This window comes from Schistocerca gregaria, chromosome 6 (assembly GCF_023897955.1).
Source record: "Schistocerca gregaria isolate iqSchGreg1 chromosome 6, iqSchGreg1.2, whole genome shotgun sequence".
Classification (NCBI taxonomy): Eukaryota; Metazoa; Arthropoda; class Insecta; order Orthoptera; family Acrididae; genus Schistocerca; species Schistocerca gregaria.
The window spans coordinates 177697564-177714583 of record NC_064925.1 but is presented as its reverse complement, the minus strand read 5'-3'; the positions used below and the strand labels follow the sequence as shown (position 1 = coordinate 177714583).

The 17020-nt window shown below is 37.4% G+C and overlaps 1 protein-coding gene across 8 annotated transcripts in view; it reads right to left on the bottom strand.

Annotated features, from left to right (window-relative positions):
* LOC126278680 (ankyrin repeat and IBR domain-containing protein 1-like) overlaps window positions 1–17020 on the bottom strand; it is a 579195-nt gene that overhangs the window by 179268 nt on the left and 382907 nt on the right. For 6 of the 8 annotated variants that reach the window (XM_049978928.1, XM_049978932.1, XM_049978930.1 and 3 more), the window contains 3 exons: window positions 14965–15139; window positions 1962–2143; window positions 1026–1265 (listed from right to left, as the gene is read on the bottom strand). In XM_049978928.1, coding sequence (XP_049834885.1) covers window positions 1026–1265; window positions 1962–2143; window positions 14965–15139 — 597 coding nt within the window. The remainder of the gene's footprint in view (window positions 1–1025; window positions 1266–1961; window positions 2144–14964; window positions 15140–17020) is intronic. The other 2 variants (XM_049978933.1, XM_049978929.1) reach the window with 1 other exon arrangement.

Here is a 17020-nt window from a genome sequence, read left to right as displayed (position 1 = left end):
AATACCACTACAGAATGTATCTCCAGCCAGCAGGTTCCCATACCATAAGCATCCTCTGCCGACCCAGACACATATGGCAATCCCAATTCTGCTCACCACTTCATGTACATACCAGATGACAACATTAAAATGTCCCTCTGTGTACATGGCCGAATGCAGCAGGCTCCATGAGAGAGACCAGCACTGCTCGCCAGCTGCACCTGGAGCCACACAGGCCACTGCAAACATGGCACATTTTGTCTGCATGCCATGTCATGTGCCTGCGTGTCACATGATCATCATGGAAATCCTTCCAAAGGATTACTTAAGATGATGCTTGACCACTAGCCTACAGCACTTGCTCTAGATGGGCTCAACACTGGCTGTTCCTTGCATCTCATCCATTGGTAGTCATCTTCAGCAGAATTCTTCAGCACCACACAGATCTCTGACCTCATGTCGACCCAGGACAGTCCAGGACTCAGAACAAGACACTGACCAGCTTGCACCTGACTGAGCTGGACACAAATCTGCACATTGACCGGAACACCGTCTACGACATCAACTAGGCATCAACTAGACACTGACCTAAGACGTTGAGTTGGACTATGGTGATAACTTTATCATTCTTAAAAAGTGTCTCTTATTTTCTACATCACATCAGAACTGTGAACAGTTCATTTGTGCATTAACCATAAAATTGGTTCTTTCATTAACCAGTGGATCAAGTTTATTACATGCTGTCCTTGTCACCTCAGGAGAACCAAAACATAAAACTTATAATGAAAGAATTTTTCTAAATTCTGAGCACTGGATATTCAAGTACTACAAAATTTATCTCATGTGATCCTTGATCATTTACTCCTTACTTGGGGTCATGTAGGTGCTCCGCTTTTGTCAGAAAAGTTGATACTCAATTTTTGCTTCTATTATGTTGAAATATAAATTGAATCTACATATAATGTTTAGAAAACAATAATTCAGAACCATGATACAAACACTGGAGCAAACGTAGTAATTTAATTACTGCAGTACATCATACAGACCTCAATATCAAACTGAAGATATCGACGAGCCATATCTGGAGAAACAAGCTTCTCTATTACATCCGCAGGCACTAACATGGGGCACTGGTAAGCAGGACATAGAATTCCATGGGCATCGCCAGCTTGGATCTTGACTGTGAGATAATTCTCCCAGCATGAAGTGCAGAAGCGGTGACCACAGGGTGCTGACACATCACCACCAGTCTCTTCTGACACTGGCAGTGTGCAGATTTCACACTGCTTATAATGCAAACAAGAAAATTTGGTGAAACAGAAACAGTCTGAGAAGATTTAGGTAGAAAAGAAAGAACATACATGTGTGTGTGTGTGTGTGTGTGTGTGTGTGTGTGTGTGTGTGTGTGTGTGTGTGTGTAAGACTGAGAGAGGCGAACAGAGATAGCCAACAAATAAAACTGAAGCATTAAGAAAGCATATAGTTAGTAATGATGTAACAAACAATAAATCATGAAACAGATTTGCACATATAACTATAAATCAAGGACAATCCAAAATACATGTTTTTATGCGAAACTGCTACTTTCTGTATTTTCAAAACATGTTATATGTCTCGTGTGGAAGCCTACAGCATTACTCTAATAACAGACCTATGCACTTCTGTGCCTCAGTGCACATGAGGAAACATGAGTCACATGCATTAGAGCAAGTTACAAATGAAAATATTATTTTGATTGTAACAGATCTTACCACCCCCCCCCCCCCCCCCCTCTGAAGCCCTCCTCTCGTCTCCTCTCCCCTTCCCTCCCAGCCGAACTCTGCACAGGTAATCCACAAACTGGATTTTTTGCACACAGGTAATCAGGAGTTTGCTGTATTCACAAATGGAGGCTATTCTGCAAGTGCTATATGTTAAAATTTGAATGTCTAATTTTTCACATGGCCAGTACATGCAAAAGAAAATCTTATCATGACACTCACAACAGGATCTGTAAGGTCTTCAGGGTCTGGTGGTATATCGGGAGGCTGCAGAACTGGCGATGAAGGTGTGCTGCCACTGTCACGAAGCTGAAGAGCCGAGGCTGGGGGCTGCACACCTGCCAACTGGCAACAAGCAACTGCATCCTTCATCCACTTGTCTAGGAGGGCCTCGCGGGACCATTCTGAAACATCATTCCTTCTCTGAATTACGTAGTCCATAATGAACATTTGAAAAAAACCACAGCACAGAAATGTTGTTAAAGTTTAAATTACTACATCATAACACGTAAATAGAATGAATGAAAATGATGAAATGCAGAGAAGATAAAATTCGGCACAAATGAAAAAGGTAGAAAACAAGACAAGATAAATTCAAATCAAGTACTTTGTTATTAGTGTTGGCAAAATATCTGCAAAAGGGATATTCCACATAAAGTAGGACACATGTACGATATTTAAAAGTTTAAAATTCAGTACGTTTTATATATTTTTTGAAAAGGCTGGACTTTTTACTGTATGGCAACAATGGTTTGTGGACCATTATTGCTTTCCCTCCTTAATTTGTAGCCATTTTTATAATGCCATATATTTTTCATGTGATGAGAGTGTGAGTTGGAGATTTTAGACCTTCATTTCAACTAACTGGCCAGTAAGGATCAATATATCATTATTTATATTACTAATGTATTGCATAAAGGGTATAAAACTGAAGTGGGTAAATTATAGGCTGGGGTAAACAATATAACACAACAGCATGAACTTTCATGTAACATGAGTCACTTACATGTAATTAAGTTTTTATGTCAATAGAGATATTAGAGATACCTTTATCTTGTTCAGTAATTTACTTCTTAGTATGATTGTGTAACTAACATCACTACTAAAAATTTCCCAATTTCAACCAATATTGTAAAAACATAAAATTAGCAGTGTAATGTGACTCACATAATCTGAGTCACAGTTGTATTATTTTAAGGTTAGAAGAAGAGGATGCTCTTAGTAGCAGCAGAAAGACAGAGTAGGAGGAGGCAAAAGTTAAAGAATGAAGGAAAAAATGAAGAATTTAAGAAGAAGCATCTGGAAGAAACTCGAAAAGGCCAGCACAAGTAGAAATAAAAGCTTCTACATTTCAGTCAACATAAGCAAGGGCTGTTATCAGAAGACACAACAGCTAAAAATAGGGATGGAGTTAGAAAACACAGGCAACATAAGATGGAAGATCAGCAACCTAGTAAAGCAAGCTTGTCACCATATAAGTCACTCAGTGCTCTGGATAAAGCCATGGCTCAAATGCTGCAATTGCTTTCATTAGCAAGGTACTGTCAACTATACCTGAAAATGTGAAGGCATTTTCAATCTGGTCATATGGACCTGCCTCAATTCAGTCATTTCATAATGTGGAAATCTATTGGAACTTATTTGCTACATCCCATGGTAAAAAAGCCGCAAACAGAATTGATGCAGTTGCAGAACGGCTAGTGCGGAATGCAGTAAAAATGCGGAAATTCATAGTAGGTGATGCATCAACCTTCGCTCAGGTAGCTGCAAGTACCACAACTATGTAGGTTTTTCATGTGTCTATTGATGAAATTCAAGGAATCAATGTAAAACTTAATTTGGTTCAAATATTTATTCAGCACCATCAGTAGCAAACATAAAAATCATTCACTACTTTCAACACAAGAAAGGAGTACTACAAACATATCTGCTGTCTGCAAAGAATTTTGTTGCTGAAGATCATCATACTGAAGAAACTATAGAAAGTGCGAAAACTGGAGAGTAGTACAAAGTAGGATATGACAGAAAATTCAATGTTGGTGAAGTACATGCAGTTTTTGGAAATTATTGCTTAATCAGTGCAATGGAGTGTGCTGATCATTACTGGAAATGGCCTGTAAAATGTGACAAAATTATAAAGAAAATTAATCCACTTGATGTTGTCAATGCAAGAGGATATTTTCTGTTCTCTGACTTTTAATTGAATCAGTTCATTTTCCTAGATGTCTTGTTCTTATAATTTTTCACAGTGTTTGAAAAGTGAAATGTTAATGTTAAGTTTACCTTATTTGGCACATGTCATATTTTCTTATCTCTGTTTGCAGGAAAAAAATTCCAACAAGAGGTAGCAAGTAACATGAGTCATGTAACATTGAATCACACACCTTTTTCAATATATTACAATATTCACATGGTATAAAAAGTTTTAGAAATCTATAACACTGTCATTTGAATGCCAACCTAATACACATTTTCTGTGATAAAAACCAAATCCATACTCCTAATAGTTTGAGAACACTTTTGACCTAAAATGCACATTAGAAATAGGATGTCCCAAATTTGTAACATGAGTCGTAACATAAATTACTTTCTTGTTCTTTAATTTTAATGCCCTTCCCTGCTTAAATAACACTTCAAAATCTTTGCCTAAATAACACAATTTATAATGACAATTTACAAAAAAAATATGGATTTATAGATTGATAACAAGTCAACATAATAAAACACTGATTTCAAAATGTAACATGAGTCACCATGGAAGGTCCCAAAAGAATCATATTGAAATTTATATTAACAATATAAAAATCCTGAATTTCTATGACCTTGCTGAATTGAGTGTGTAATTTTAAAGTCAAGAATTTATTCAGTTTCCCAAGTAGTCCCCCCTTTGGATCAACACAGTTAGCCAACATTTCTGCTATGGGCAGAGTCTATCAGGGAAGAGCAATTGTGGAAGACATTTGAATTGTTGGTCTGTATTTATTGATACAGAGTTTATTTTTATTCTTCCGCTCTCTGGTTGAAGTCATGAATGATGGCGGGTGAGTTTAGACTTGTTCTGCACAGGCGTGTAACTTGCAATAGTCTATACTTATCTAGTAGACCTAAGCTATATTGAAGAATAAAGTAAATTATAGAAAAAATAACATTTTTATTAGGGAAAAAATTGTAAATATTAAAATGTAAGATGTGATATTTTTTATCCTTGTAATATACATGATAGGTACAATTAAATAGGTCTAGTACCTCAGCCATCATGTGATACATATTTGGTAAAAATTTGGTCTCCTTCAAATGTATAACATTGGATTCACAAATACTCCAACAGTCAATGAGCATTCAATTAGTGCTCTAAATGCTCTGCTGTGTATGTTGTAACCATTACAAGCATTAAATATAAAGAAAGTTATTTAGTGAGTCTTTATTCCATTTGTTGCAAATTGTCATACAGAATCTATGCAAATGATTGAGTTCAGCAACTTATGCATTACGCATTGTTTCTTGTTATAGAAGTATGGAAACCATGAAGTCCACATATTATGATTATTTTCATGCCATTATGGCATATGGAATTATAGTTTGGAGTAATCAGTTACTGACTAAAAAAGTACTGTGTGCACAAAAAAGAGCCGTAAGTATCATGTGTGGAGTCCATCCTAGAACTACATGCAGGATCCTTTTTAAGAAACTTGGAATCCTTACATCTACTGCGCAATATTTATTCTCTTGATGTTCTTCAAAGGGAAAGAAAATTCCATTTTTAAAATGAATAGTGAGTATCATAGTCATGAGACAAGAAGAATACATGATATCCACTACTGTAAAAAAAAAAAAAAAAAAAAAAAAAAAAAAAAAAAAAAAAAAAAAATGCTTTAAGGCAGTTCCTATGACAAGGATCATTTTATATGATAGAAGAGATCATGAACTACAATGTTTTGCATTTCTTTTATTATTAAATGCAAATATGTGCCCAAATCTACATTCTTAATCCTGACTATTCTTTATTGTAAACACATATTTTGCAATATTTATTGCCTGTAACACTTATTATTTTGTAATGAACAAGAAATAAATAAATAAATAATAAATCAAACCTGATGGAGGGGGCAAGTGACAAATTCTACATTATCAAGCAAGAAACTCAATTTGCAGGATATGTGCTTTCTTCAAGCACAAAGCACTTGTACACGGACACCACAACTGATGCTTGGTGGTGGCAACACTGCAACCCTTTCAAATATGAAGAAACCGCAGGACAGTTGCTTAACCCACAATCTTTTATTGTGTACACAACCAGTTTTGGAGCACTTACTATTACACAGTTTCCCTGCTTGTGTTCCTGCTCACAGAGCACAGGGGAAGAATTGTTACAGAATTTTTGTCTCTTTTAACCTTTTGAAATGGAACCTTTGGTTTCATGACAACACTGGGATGAGGATGACCTCAAAGATTAAGTTATTTTAGTTTTTACACCATATGATGGAACTTGAATGTTCTAAAACCAGTCATGTACACAATAAAAGGTTTCAGATTAAGAAACTGTCCTGTGGTTTCTTCAGTCTTCAAAATGGACTTGTACAGCTGTGTGTGTCCCACAAGAAGAACTCTTACTGCAATCCCTATCTGTGACTAGGCTTGCACGAACTGTCATCATGTATGAATTGGACAATACTGTGTCTTTCATTGTCTATTAGAGAATTGATTCTGATATGACTTGTAGTATGCATGCCATGTTTGTAAACTAGTTGTTTGTGAATTAGTAACCCTTGATAAATATTCAAACTGGGTATACAGTGTGCCAGTTGTAGCAGGTTTAAAATTTTTGGAAGGAACAGGCTGAGAACTTTTTGTCACTGTGACATCGATTGGTCAGGTAGACATACCAATTATATTTTAGTTACTTTTGTTACATGCTTTTCAAAGTAACCAATAAGATGAATATTTCACTTACACAGAAATGCACCAGATGAAATTGTCTTCTTTGGAGCAGTCTTCACACAGTCAATCTATTTATTTAAAAAAAGGATGTGATGAATTCATGTTTGATACACAGTAACAAACTGACACATAATTAGAATCCATAGCTGCTGTCACTAATCCATACCTGTATGGTTCTTCTCAATTTGGAGGTAGCCCATCTGAATTATAGTTATGAAAGTAATTTTCAACTCCAGCATTTGAATGGGAAGTGTAGGACAGATGGTAGCATTAAGCTCGTGATCACCAGACTTTGCACCAGTGTTCTGGATTAAATTCCCAACCAGCTGACACTTTCTCATGCAGTGAGGGTGCAGGATAGTGTTGACTGTGATTTGTCTGCAGATGGAGACATTTAAGTTGAGTGGCCCTCTTTTTTTGCTACTTGAGAGGAGTAAGCTACATGCTGGCACAAGGTTTCATCCTCTCCCTTTTCTCTCAGTCTCATCAGAAATAAAAACAAAACACCTAAATCTAACATGCACTCATTACAGCCGCCATACAAACCAGCTACACTTGTACTCTGCAAAGGAAAGATGCCACTATGTGTGCAAAGAAAATCATTCTAATCAGGTGGCTGCAACTACTTCTAGGGGCTTACTGCCCCACAATGCCATAAATCTTTTTCTCTCTGTAGCACAAAAAACCAACTGGATTCATTTCTGAAGGGTCCAGGTTTCACTAAGAAATTCTTTTTCACATTTGCTTTTGGTCAGATTTCAGTAAATCAGTAACCATCTCGCACAAAGGATTCCTCTGTCAGAAACAAGTGGAGGAGGCTCAGGCACATCTTTCTTTCCTCAGAATCGTGAGTGTTACAATGCTACCTTTACTGTTTGGGAGCTAGATCATGCTCCCATTTCATCCCAACCCTCTGCCCCAGCACCAGACAATGTATACATATCTTGCAGAACCTTTCTCTTGTGGGCAAGCACTTTCTCCTTCATACATACAATCGCATCTGGGCAGAGGCCATTTGAAGTCACTATGATACCCATACCTAAGCCCAGTAAGGACAAACACTTTCCTTGTAGCTGCTGCTCCATTTCTCTCACCAGCTGTGTTTTCAAGGTGAAGGAATGTATGATTCCTGGCCAAGATAGTATGGTGGCTCGAGTCTCGCAGTTTACTAACTACTGCACAGTGTGGATTTCAAGCATGCCGTTCTGCAGTTGATTGTCTTATCACTTTGTCAACCAATGTCATGAATGGTTTAACACAGAAATACCAGACTATGGCCATGTTTTACGATTTGGAGAGAGCCTATGACACCTGCTGGAGCACTGGTATCCTCTGTACTCTCTACACATGGGGCTTCCGAGGCCACATGCCCTGTTTTCTTAAGGGATTTTTAAAAGGTCATGTTTTAGGCACTTATGGGTTCTGCCTTGTTGGACACCTTTATAAAGGAAAACAGTAAGCCTCAAGGTTTCATCCTGAGCGTCATTCTCTTTGCAAGCACCATTAACCGTATTATGGCCTCTCTCCCACCAGGCATCTTCCCTTTTTGTTGACAATTTTGCCATCTACTGCAGGTCTCCATGGAAACATCTACTTGACGCAGTGTCTTCAGCGTTGTCTCTATTGTCTTTCCTCATGGAGCACTAACAGCGGCTTTTGCTTTGTCACTGACAAAATCGTTTGTATGAATGTCTGGCAGCAGCACAATCAGTTTCTTCCACCATCTTTACATCTTGGGCCTGTTGTTCTTCCATTCACTGAAACTATGAAACTCCTGGGGTTCATGCTTGATAGGAAACTTTCTCAGTCCTCCCATGTGTCATACGTGGTCACATGGTGTACACGTCTTATGTACCCTCAGCAGAACTTCCTGGGGAGTGGATTGGATTATCCTCCTCCATTTGTACCAATCTCTTGTCTGTTCGAAACTAGACTATATGAGTGTTTCGTTTATGCACCTGCATGTCCGTTCATATTATGCCATCTCAATACAATCCACCATCATGGCATCCGTTTGGCCACTGGTGGCTTTTAACACTAGCATGGTTGAGAGCCTGTTTGCAGAAGCTGCCAAACTATTGCTGTCATACCACCATATTTTCTCCTCACCAGATGCACATGCCATTTGTCTGCCATGCCCGGCAACCCATTTATGCCTTCTTCTTCAATGACTTCTTTGATCGGCACTATGGGACATATCCCTCTTCTCTGTTACCTCCTGGAGATCACTTCCGACTATTACTCTGGCAGCTTAGCTTCACACTACCTGCCACTTTCCCAACAGGTGTGAATCCTTCACCACCTTGGCTTCGTGCTGCAGCCTGTGTTCACCTTATACCTTATTCCCTTCCTAAGGACACTACTCGAGACTTGCTCTATTGCTGTTAAGTTTCTCAACCTTTGCATGGCATTTCATGATAGTACCTTTGTGTACACTGATGGCTCTCGGGCTGACCATAGTGTTGTATGTGTCTTCATCATCGGCACCAACAACTTTTGGTATTGGTTTCTGGAAAACTGCTCAGTATTTACAGTATTTGCACTATGTCAGGCCATGCAGTACATCGGGCAACAGAGGCTTTTCAACTGTGTCATCTGCTCTGACTCTCTTAGTGCCCTTCAGGATACAAGTCTCTTAGTGCTCTTCGGGATACAGAGTACTTTTCCAGCTCAATATTATGTAAAAACCAACTCCTATTTCTTTCAGGCATTGTTTGTAATGTATATGTTTTAGAGATTTTTTTGTTTATATCAGATAATGCAGCACACTTTCTAAACAAATTATAAGTATTTTGAAAATTTCTGAACCAGCTTAGGGTTATTAAAAATATTACAAAGAAATTGATGCATTTTTTTTCCAAAATGCTTCCTCAAATTGAGAAACCATTTAATCCAATGTTATACATTTGAAGGAGATCAAATTTTTACCAGGTATGCATGACATAATGGCTGAGGTACTTGACCTATTTAATTCTACCTATTATGTGTATTACAAGGATAAAAAATATCGCATCTTACATTTTAATTTTTATAATTTTTTCCCCAATAAAAATGTTATTTTTTCTATAATTTACTTGATTCTGCAATATGGTTTAGGACTGCTACATAAGTATGGACTATTGCAAGTTACAGAAAAAAGTTAGAGCATTTCTTTATAAACTTTAGGAAATATTTTCCTGAGTTCTGATAAACACAACGTATGAGAAATTGCGAATGAAGATATGAGTTCAATTAAATTGTGCCTCAGAACATTCCTGAAGCATAGTCTTCATCCTGCAGCATTTCTTCATCTTCAAGCTTCCTCTTGGCATTCCTTTTAGCACTTCTTGCTTGTTTGCACCCGTTGTCTCTCACAAGCAAGCAATTGATCTTTCATATTACAGCTACATTTTAAGCCTAAATTTCTCAGGACTTCCAACCTTCCTATCACTCCATCATTGAAACGTATCACTGCATCTAGTACACAAACTTTTAATGTATTTAGTCCTACAAAAACATTCTTGGGTAATCTCTCCCATATGCAAAGGTTGACACTTCCATTTGTATTCTGAGTGCCCCCATGAAGACATTTACTAAGCAAAGCAAGGTCACTGAGGTCTCTAAAAATTGGTTTTATTTCATTCATAACAGGCCCAGGAAGAGAATGCTTATGATGGTATATTTGACCACTTTCTTTTGCTTTTTGGTAACCACACCAAGAATCTCCTCCTTCAGGGCCAAGTCTGTGAACAGGGTGGTCATCTGTGGACACCTATGAAAGTAAGTGGGCCATACAGCTTTTCTCAATGCTGTAACGTCATTCAGAGGTGCAGTTCTTCTAATGGCCAGTCTATAACAACTCTGAAGAAGGTCTATTTCAGCTTCTGTCACTCTGCCTCAGCCAAACAGAGATTTTCCATCAGATTGCAACTTTCCTTTCATTTCTCTTCGTAGCTTACTCAATAGAGCACCCATCCTCTTTTGCACATGTCCACAACATTCCAGTTCCGTTACCAATGTATCACCATAAAGACTGAACTCATTAATTTCATTGAAAGCTTTTGAGTCCCCATCGCCTAGGTACTTCATATATATAATATTATAAATGGGCACTGACTCTGAAATATTTTTAGAGCTCCATCGCACTTCATACCTTCACTGTAACCATCATAATTCTTAGAACGATGTTGTTCAATATGTCCTTCAGTGTTACCAAGGCAGGTGTGGCAGTACTTAGATAAGCCCTCAACATCAATACCTTTTCCATTCTCCAGAGAAGTAGCACTTACAACACCAGGAACGATGTCCTTGAAGTTGCCATGTCCCATCAAGTGCAACAGCAATGTCCCTGGTTCCACTGATATTTACAGTTTCTTCTACTACACGTTTCATATATGCTTTAGACACAACTATCAAGGCATCTAAAAGTATTTTTATGTACTTGCTGAACCTACTGGGAGGAGGAGGAAGGTCCATCAAACCACAAAACGTTTAAGCAGCCTTTTTTTTGTTTCCCTATTGCACGCATTGCATACACTAAATTCAAATTCACATCATATGAATTATGCACAATGATCGAAGTCATTTTAGAGGTAGATTTATTGCAGGATCTACACAGAACAACTAATTTTGACACTAAACCATTCCTGCTACTTTGTTGTTCAGTTATTTCCAGACAGTCTACACCATCACATTGTTTACATTTTGCCACTTTGTTTATCAAAGAAGATAAGATGCCCACATCGATAACAAGAAATCCACTACAAACAGCATCATTGTTAACACATAAATTTGAATCACCAGGAGGTGTACCATGTGGGAATTTCGTCCCTTAAGATCTGAACATAGGTTACTTTCAACAGTGTGGCTTGCTTTGTTTATGAACTGGTTACCAAGAAATTTCTTTTTACTGAATTTCTTGATGCGTGGCATAGCTTGTATTTGTTGCACACTAAAGGATATGTACTTCCACAAATATATGTAGCACATGGGCAACACACATTCAGTAACACATGAACAAACTGCTTCAGTGAAACAAAAATAAAAATTAGCAAAGATAATCATTTACAGATAGTAGAAACCTGCACTGTTACCAAAATATACAATGTACCATTCGTATAATCCCTGGAAACAGAAAGTTCACAGTTCTTTTCAAAATAATACTGGTTTCTGTAACAGAAATAAACGAGGTGTGTCAGCATACATGACCATAAATTTAAAATTTGGTATATATAGGTCATTATTCATGTGAAACCCTATAATATATACATCAATGCAATCAGGAAAAACTATAGAATTTAATAAAGTCATAAAGAAATTTTGAATTTTCCCCCATTTATAAGTACCCTGTATCCTTCAGAGCCTCTTTGTGCTGTACACCATTCATCCTTTAGTGCAACAGCTCCAGGAAAGCTTTCACTTGTTCACCATTGATCGAGCCACTGTGATGTTTATGTGGATCCCTGGTCACATCAGTCTGATGGGAAATGAGGGCACTGACACTGCTGCCAAGGCTGCAGTCCTCATACCTCGGCCCACTAGTTCTTCCATTCCCTCCAATGATCTCTGTGTTGCCACCTATCAGCAGATGGTGTCACTTTTGCATCGCCACTGGTCTTCCCTTCATGGAAACAAGCTTTGGAGAATTAAATCTCTTCCAGTGGCTTGGCCGACCTCCTCTTCGCCCTCTCGCCATGAGGAGGTCATTTTAGCTAGGACTCATATTGGGCACTGTCTTTTTAGACATTTCCATTTGTTAAGTGGTAATACCCCACCTCTTTATGCTCATTGTCCTCAACCTTTGACGGTTTACCATTTCCTGTGGAATGTCCTTTTTTAACCTCTTATGTTCTCATTTATGTTTGCTGTCTGAGTTATCAGCTGTTTTAGCAAACAACACACAGGTTGTTGACCACATTTTACTTTCTATCCATTATACCAATATGGTGAAGAACATGTAATCTTTAGTTCAGATCCTCTATTGTCTCTATGGCATATTCTATGGGCTTTTCTCCAAGTCCTAGTTTTTAGCTTTCTTTCCTCCCATTAATTGAGCTTAACATTTAGTCACTTTTAACTCCTTTTTTTTTGCCTTCATGTTCTACGGTTCTGACATGGGCGCGTATGACTCTAGTTGTTTTTGTACCCTAAAACAAAACAAAATAAAAAAACAAACAAGGCACTCTCTCATGCTTCTTCATGTAACATGTACTACATGGTATCTTCTGATATGCTCATCACGTCAGCTATTTAATATGCCTTTAATCATTAATCACTGCATACCATATTTTGCATTTTCTCAATGTTTTATTCTATGTTGCACTGTTTAGACCTCCTTCAGATCACCAACTTCAAGACATGTAGGTTCACAATTGGATTCAAGTAGTCATTTCTTAACAGTTGAAAAATATAGAGCGAACTCCTTATAAACTTCCACCAACTTTGGATGAATTTCTGCTTCCTACAAATAACACACAACAAAGAATTTTATTATGTCATAGTATTCCAGTTTATCCACTGGAATGAAACACCTGCAACATCACAAATTTAAAAAGCTTTGTAAATAAAATTGTCCCACAAATCAAGATGCTATCTGACATACGATATTATGCAACATGAACCAACATAATAGTATTTTGTTGTCTCAATGGCATCTCTTTGTCAGGCTCACAAATTTTTACCTTGCCCATATAAAATTCATTAATAATGCCCCAAATAGAAGTATTTCCTAATGAGGATTCTATGAGAAGGCCCATACCTAAGCAATTAACAAAATATTTTGATTTGGAGAATACAGGCTTTCTCGGAAAATCTCACTGATCAAGAAGTCCAGCCAAGTCAATGCGTCATTCTCCAGCAACATTTCAGCAAGTTTCTTACTTGCCATCTTCAGGTGAAGATTTTGCCCATAACATTCACATCTATGCTACGATGTTTGAGCAGTAAAACACAATTTATGAAGTCAATATTCAGCAGAGGCTGGCAGATGAGATCTTAACAGCACTTTAATAAATTCAAGGAAATTGAAAAAGGAATTCCAACTGTGGCATCATATGGTGCCTGAGGTGTCTGAGTGCCTGTGGATATAGCAGTAAAGCATACTGGTTTCATCTTCCAGAATGAGATTTGCACTCTGCAGCAGAGTTTTGGTTTTATCTTGGCTTTCAATTTTTAGTGAAATTCTATTTTGAATTTTGTGATCAATTTGTACCTAGTTTTTGTAATTATGGTGGTACTTTGGTACTCCTCTCTCATATATCACAATTTTTAAGAAAATCAGTAAATTTTAAAACCTTTTCACATTCATAGTCCAGTTTTTGAAGTACACTCTTGCATCCTAGGAAATATTACAGAAAATACATGCCATCTTAATACAGCACTTTGTTCCTTCACAAAAGATTATCCGTCCCTGAGATAGGACCCCATCTATGGATATTTGACAAATTCATAAAAGTAGTAAAGTGAAAAATAGTCGATTCACAACATCCAGCTGCTATACAACTTGGAGAAGTAGTAGCACAACCTCTTATCTTTCCTCTCTAAAACAAGATCAAGATGCCAAACAATTTTAGTGCAAGTTTGAGTTACTGTCATTCATTTGAGTGTAATGGAGTATGACACATATTAAGTTGGAAATTCCCACCCTTGTTATGTTTTCTAACATCATTGTATTTCCAATAGAGTTGCACATGTGATATCTAATATGTACATGAATGTTTCAATATTCTATTTAGGAAAGCTTCCATTTAAATACAGGACTTTCAAGATAAAGATTTGAGGAAATGAATGCAATAAACAGGTAAGGTGAATGTTGCAATTCCCCACACCCACAGTAAGTTTTGAAGACGTTTTAATGACAGAACCAGAATCTCAAATTTATAAACGGTACTTATAGGAAGGTATGAGAGTTACATACATGTACTTTCAAGGTTTTGATGCTATAACATAAAACAAATAGAATAAGTGTATCATTATACTGTGCAAATCCCTCTGGATTTGTTCTTGAGGACTGACAATTCATCGCGCATTCATTACATATTAGGGACTTGTGAGTAAGACCAACCAGGATGTAATACAAATCACAAGACTTATACATGTAGTTACCTCATTAACACATATTTTTCTTACTTTCTACTATCAGCCTTCCTCACAGATTGATAAATTCTCTTCTTTTTGTTAGATTTATTTTTTAATAAGTGAAGAAACATTTGAATGCTCTTTTAAAAATGTACACTAGAACAGTCATTACCAGCAATGTACTAATATGATTACAATTAATATGTTACATTAGGACAAATTCTAGGGATACCATTGTCTCTGAGAAGTGCCTCAGCAGTAAAAAGCGGCACATGCAGCATGTCAGAGGTCTCGACAAGTAGTTGGTCCTTGGCCTCCTGCAGGTCCTGTGTCCTTAATCCTGAGTACACTTCATCTGGCTCACTGCCATACAACTCTGCCTCGTTCACACTATCACTGCTATCTGCCTGTGAAGAAAATAACCACTACAGTGAACAACTGTTGCTTCAACAAACATGTATACAGAACACTAGATTTAAAGTGTTTAACTAAAAGAAGTAATCTATACTTTCCCCTTCAAATAAACAACACTGCATGAATATTATAGGCTTTAGACTTCTGTTACATTTACTTACTGAAAAGGGTTTGTTAGCTTGTTTGATTCAAAATTAATATTTATACATTTTTCTCCAAATTACAACAAAATTATTCCAACATCAGGGACCAAGAACAGTTACTATCAAAGGGCTAAACAAAGTTGTAGTGTATGTGTGTCAGGGGATGGCGGCCTAAATCTGTATCAGTAATCTGTAAGCCACCATGAAGAGCATGGCAGAAAGTACATCACATTGTACCAGTTATTATGATATTTTCCTGTTTCATTCACATTTGGAGCATGGGAAGAATGATTGTTTAAATGCCTCTGTGTGCACTGTAATTGTATAATCTTATCCTTACAAAATCTATGAGAGTGATATCTAGGGGGTTGTAATACATGCCTAGATTCATCACTTAACGTCAATTCTAGACACTTTCTAAATAGGTTCCCACATGATAGTTTCCATCTACCTTCAACAGTCTGCTGGTTCATTTCTTCCGGCATTTTCATGACACCCACCAACAGCCTGAATAACCCTGTGAGCATTTGTGCCAGTGTCCTTTTTATCCATTCAATAGCCTCTGTCAGTCCTATCTGGTAAGGGTTCCACACACTGAGCACTAGTGTTTTGTATCTCCTTTGTAGACTGATTGTATTTCCCTAGTATTCTACCAACGAATCAGAGTCTATCACATGATTTACCTACTACTGAGACTATGTGATTATTCAATTACCCTGCAAGTTGTTACATAAAATATTTGTATGAGTTGACTGATTCCATTTGTGGTTCACTGAAATTGTGGTCAGAGAGGATACTATATTTTTTCGTTTTGTGAAGTGTACAATTTTAAAATTTTCAATGTTTAATGCAATTTGCCAATGTTTACATTCCAGTTTCTTTCAGAAAGTAGACCTACATCATTATAGATAACTGCATCATCTACAGAAATTCTGAGGTTACTATTAAGAATGTCAATAAAGTCATTAATAAACAACTTGTATAGCACCCTGAGTCCCAAAAAACTACCCTGGGGCACAACCAAACATACTTCTACAGCTGTCAATGACACTCCATCCAACATAACTTGCTGCATTCTCCTTACGAAAAAAATCTTGAACCCATCACAAATTTAACTTGATATCTCAAACAACCATAATTTTGATAATAAGTGTTCTGTTCAAAACTCGTCATTACATTTGGGCACAGATGTTAAAAATGTACCTGAGGTTATCAGAAGGAGGATTAAGATCTGTTGTACACGTAACAGATGGGACAGGCAATACACATTCGTTGAAAGAAAATCAGTATACAATGAGGGTGATCTTGAGGATGCCAAATCAGCTTTAAGTTATGTCTGGTAACATCAAATTCAGGCTCAATTGATGAGCAGTTTACTACCAACAAGTTCTTGTACACTGCCAGACGGTAAAAATAGTCGATCTCCTGTGCAGTATGACAGAAAACTACATTGAGAGTTGTTCTGAGCAACTGAATGAACAAATGCACATGTTTGTGGACTCAAAGCGACCAGCTTTTCTGAACTGTGTTGGTGGGAACTCTTCCTATAATTTATTCTTCGCACCCAAAAACCCCTGGCATAAACCTTCACCAGTCCCTGTCTCCAACCTACCACCCTTTCCCCACTCACGTTCAAGTATTACATATACACCTAACAGACTTTCTTGTCCCAATCAAGTCCCTACATGCCCTGCCAGGTAAAACTTGCATCTTCCCCCGCTTGCACCCTGC